Source organism: Anopheles bellator, chromosome 1 (genome assembly GCF_943735745.2).
Source record: "Anopheles bellator chromosome 1, idAnoBellAS_SP24_06.2, whole genome shotgun sequence".
Classification (NCBI taxonomy): domain Eukaryota; kingdom Metazoa; phylum Arthropoda; class Insecta; order Diptera; family Culicidae; genus Anopheles; species Anopheles bellator.
Window position 1 is genome coordinate 54,677,431 of NC_071285.1, and position 4,314 is coordinate 54,681,744.

At 52.3% G+C, this 4,314-nt stretch overlaps 1 protein-coding gene across 1 annotated transcript; it reads left to right on the plus strand.

Annotated features, from left to right (window-relative positions):
* Window positions 1–400: 400 nt before the first annotated feature.
* LOC131215894 (cap-specific mRNA (nucleoside-2'-O-)-methyltransferase 1-like) lies at window positions 401–2,386 on the plus strand. The gene has a single exon (XM_058210289.1). The coding sequence runs from the start codon at window positions 401–403 to the stop codon at window positions 2,384–2,386; it is 1,986 nt and encodes a 661-aa protein (XP_058066272.1).
* The last annotated feature ends 1,928 nt before the right edge of the window (window positions 2,387–4,314 follow it).

Sequence of the window (4,314 nt, forward strand, 5' to 3'; positions counted from 1 at the left end):
GAACCGAAACAATGTGCTTATGCTACTTGGAATACAATGTAAAAGAAAGACGCGAGAACGCAAGAGAGCGCAGAAAGCATCGTTTTGATTGCCACAAAGTAGTGTTTCGTTATCGCTTCCCTCATTCGGGATTGTTTATACTTCTCGCGCTAACACTGCCCCCTCTGGCATTGAAACGATGGCTCATACTTTCAAATTGTGCACGGTTTTGTTTATTCTAAATTCGTTTGGCACAAACACAAAGTCACAGGAGACCACACGTCGGCCACTATCGGCAGCCTGTTGCAGCCCATCAGGTTGCTCAGTTCTGAAGTGCAGTTCGGCGCGTGAAGTAGTGTTTTTTCGCCATAACCTTACGTCCGGCATCAAGTGCAGTTATTTTTTGCGCTTACAACCAATAATGGAGTCGCTGATGAGCAGTCTGCAAACGGAGCCGGTGGCGTGGGATACCACGGGAGATGATCTGCAGATTCCGGAAGCAGTGGCATGGCTACGGAACGAAGGTCATTCGAAGGTCAGCGAGGAGACCGGCCTGCGCAGCGAGCAGCTCGAGTCGTGGCTTGAAATGGGACCAGTAAAGCAAACGCTAGCAGACGAGGATCGGTTCTGCGACAGGATGCTGTTGCAAGAGTTCCTGCAGCTGGAAACAAACTGGCCAGAGGGGCTCTCGAACAGTGCTTTGGATAGTGCCCGTAACCGTGCGAATCCTTTCGAGCAGGTCGGAAGAAATATCTTCAGCAGCCGCTCGGCGGTTAAGCTGGCAAACCTGGATGTGCTGTGCAACGTACTGATGGAGCAAGCGAAAGCAAGCGATCTCTTCTATGTTGCCAACGTGTTTGGCGATAACGGCGGCTGCGCCGAGTACGTGCTGTGGCGTAAGAAGTGGCGCGCCAAAGTGTTCGGTATCCCGCGGCACAACTTTCGATTCCGCGGGTTCGCCAGCTCGGTACCGTCCGAAACGTTCCAAGTGCTGGCCCGAGATCCAGCCAATGATGACGATGGTGGTTGGTTTTGTGATCCGTCACATTTGGAACGCTTGATCCGGTACATGCTGGAGCAAACGGGATCGGGCGTCCATCTGATGGTGACCAACGATGCGAGCATACGCCAGAACAACAACAGTCCGGAAGTCGTGAAGGAACTGGCTTTGAAGCGGATCTTTCTTTGCGAGGTAATCCTCGCGCTGGCAACGCTCCGTCCCGGGGGCCATCTTATTCTGAACCTGTTCGAGGTGTTCACCTCGTTCACCGTGGGCCTCGTGTACCTGGTGCATCGCTGTTTCGGGCAGATCAGCATCTGTAAGCCGAACAGTACACGGTCGCTCAACTCGGAGCGGTTCCTGATAGCGAAGGGGAAGCTAAAGCACACGGACCCCGTGCTGCGCTATCTGCGGATGGTCAACGAGAAGATGCAGGCGGCGGGCGACGTAACACCGTTGGCGCTGGTCGCGGAGACTGTGCTGCGAGAGGATCGTCCGTTTTACGAGTACATTCGCCAGAGCAACTACGCCATCACCCGGAAGTCTATTGCCGGGCAGCTGAAAAGGCTGGCCTTCGTGAAAAATCCAAAGCTAGTGGAACCACGCCAAGCGGAGGTTAAGCGCAAGTGTTTGACACTGTGGAACCTCCCGAATACGATGTACGTGCAGCAGCTACCGAAAGATCCCGACCAGTACGTGGCCACCGTCTACAGGGTGTGGAACAGTTTGGTGGGGAAGCTGCGCTCGCCAGAGAACAAGCTGCAGCCGGCCTTGAGCAAGTGCCTTTGCCTGGACTACGCTTGGCACTGCGTACCGATCGGCCCGAACTTACGCGTATTTCTGCTCGGCATGGGAAACCGCGCTGTGTTCCGATACGACCTACGGCAGAGTGCTTGGGTCCCGCTGAGGAACATCGTGATCGAGCTGCCGGCGGGCACGATTTTGTACGGCGAGTTCGTCAACGAAACGTTCCACATAATCGATGGGCTGGTGCTGGGTGGCGAGGACATCCGGCGACTGCCACTGGCCGAACGAAACGCTCGGTGCCGGCTGTTTGCTAAAGCGCTACAGAAACCACCCAATCGTTCGTCGGAGCCCAAACAATTCACTCCAGTCGTCGTATATGCAAAAACGCTTCAGCCGTTAGTGCAAATGAAGCATTTCTTGAACGAAACGCTGGTGCCTGAACCGACGGACGGAGCAGCCACGCGACAAGGGTCGGCGTTCGAACCGCAGGGATTACTGTTTCTGCGCGACGCGAAGATTGCGTCCTTTGAGGACACCGTATGCAATCGTGTACTTTGGGAGTGGACCTCCGCGCAACGCGGTGCAGCAGCAGTTTCGAAGGAAGACGTCCTAATGTTTATCGAAAATAATGTAACAACTGCCAGTGGAAGTCGCCGTTAAACGCGCAGCGCTCGTATTCAAATAAAGCGGTATAATCACCGTACAGTTTTCTAACAACTAATTGTGGCTCACTTCTTAGGCTTCAAGTGATGATGCCGCTCCGTCGTATCTAATCGAACCAGATGCTGAAGTGGAATCGGCGTGTAATTATTTGCTTTCTCGGCACAAGCTATTCCGCAGTAAGCCACAACATGTGTCTCACCGCCCGTAAGTGAGATGCAATTCACTTCACGTCGCGTCCTCACGTTATCTAGAACCGGCCACGCACACAACGAAAGGCACACTCCACCACTCTCGTCCAAAACCACACCGATAGAGTACTGATAATCGTCATCGAAGTAGGCGCCTCGTCATTGCTTTCATCGACAGTGCCGAGAGCGAGAGCGAGAGAGAGAAAGCCGCACAGGAGAGTATGTTCTGCCAGGACGAACGCGAACGCTCCGTTTGCTGGAGGGTTTATTTTTGTTTTACTATGTTGCCGTTGCCTCGTGTGTCCGCGGAATGCTACTCATACTCACGGCACATACCACACGTCGTCTTGATATTATTATTATCGATGTTTCATTACTATTATTGTTACCCGCACACATGCGGCACTATAAGCGTCACGGCGTCATGTTTGGGTTATGATTTAAATGTCCTTTGCCCCGGTGGCGCACACCATCTCACAGACACTTGCCGCCGCCGTCGTCGTCGTCGTTGCCGTTACGCATCGGTTGACCGCTTTCCGGCACGCGAAGGACAGGACGACGAACGCGCGGTGTGCCCTCTTTTTCTCGAGGCGCGGCGATGTCCTCGTTCCCGTTTGCTTGCTCGTATTGCGACCCCGCGCATCCGCGCTGTTCCCCCGGGGGAGATGGACGAAAATTTTCTAATTTTCCAAACCGATTTCCACCGATTAGATGGCCGGAGCCGGAATATGACCTCGGTACCAACACCACTACTATGGAGGGGTGGTTTGATTAATTGAATCAACGAGAGAGCAGCGTCGGACGCGTCTTCAGACTTCCTGACCTCGAGTGCCACGTGCATCTTTTTCTCTCTCTCGCTCTCGCTCTCTCTCTTTCTCTCTCGAACGGAGCATTGTTTGCCGTTTGTTTTGTCGTTTCCACTGCGCTTATCTTCGCTTCGATAATTTGCTTGCCGAGAGCCGCGATCGTTTGGATTGGTTGTTGTTTTGTTTTTCAATTTGATTTGCTTTCGGGCCAGAAAGTGAACCAATTTTTCACGCCGTGGCAGTGACGAATGCGTAAATGTTTTGTTTTGTGGAAAACCAAACCAAAAAGTACTACACATCTTACTGGTGGGTGGTGGCTTGGGCCACTTTTCGACGGTGGGCTACAAATTGTACACTCGGTCGGTTAGTCCGGACCGGACGCTAATGAATGCAATTAGGGCGATGGACGAGGACTTTCTCGCCTGATTCCTGGTGGCAGCCGCCATTAATTATTGACAAAAAAAGGTTACTCCTTGGGACAGTTTTGTTTTGTCCTGAACCCCGAATTCTTTCGCCGTAGTGGGCAAAACGGGAGCGATACCACCGCGCGATGACCACGACGACCCACCGGCCGCCCACCATTAATGCAAAAGGGACACATTTCATAAACACTCGTCTTCACCACCTCGTCTCTTTATCAGCTCCTTCCTTTTGCCCTCTGTTGCAATTTGCATTTTTTTTGCTGGTCGACGGTTTTCGTCATCTGCTTTCACCCTTCCAGGGATACCAATATTTTTTTTGCTGTGTTGTTTCCTAAAACCCCAACGGGAACCCCTTTTTTGCGTGTACATAATATACGGGAGAATTTTCTAGTTGACACTTTTTGTCGCATTTTTTTCACCAAAGAAAACAGAGCTGTGCCGTTCGCTAGGGGTTTGCTTTCCAATTGATGTTCCCACAAAAGGCGGCCTCACCACGACAATTATTCGCT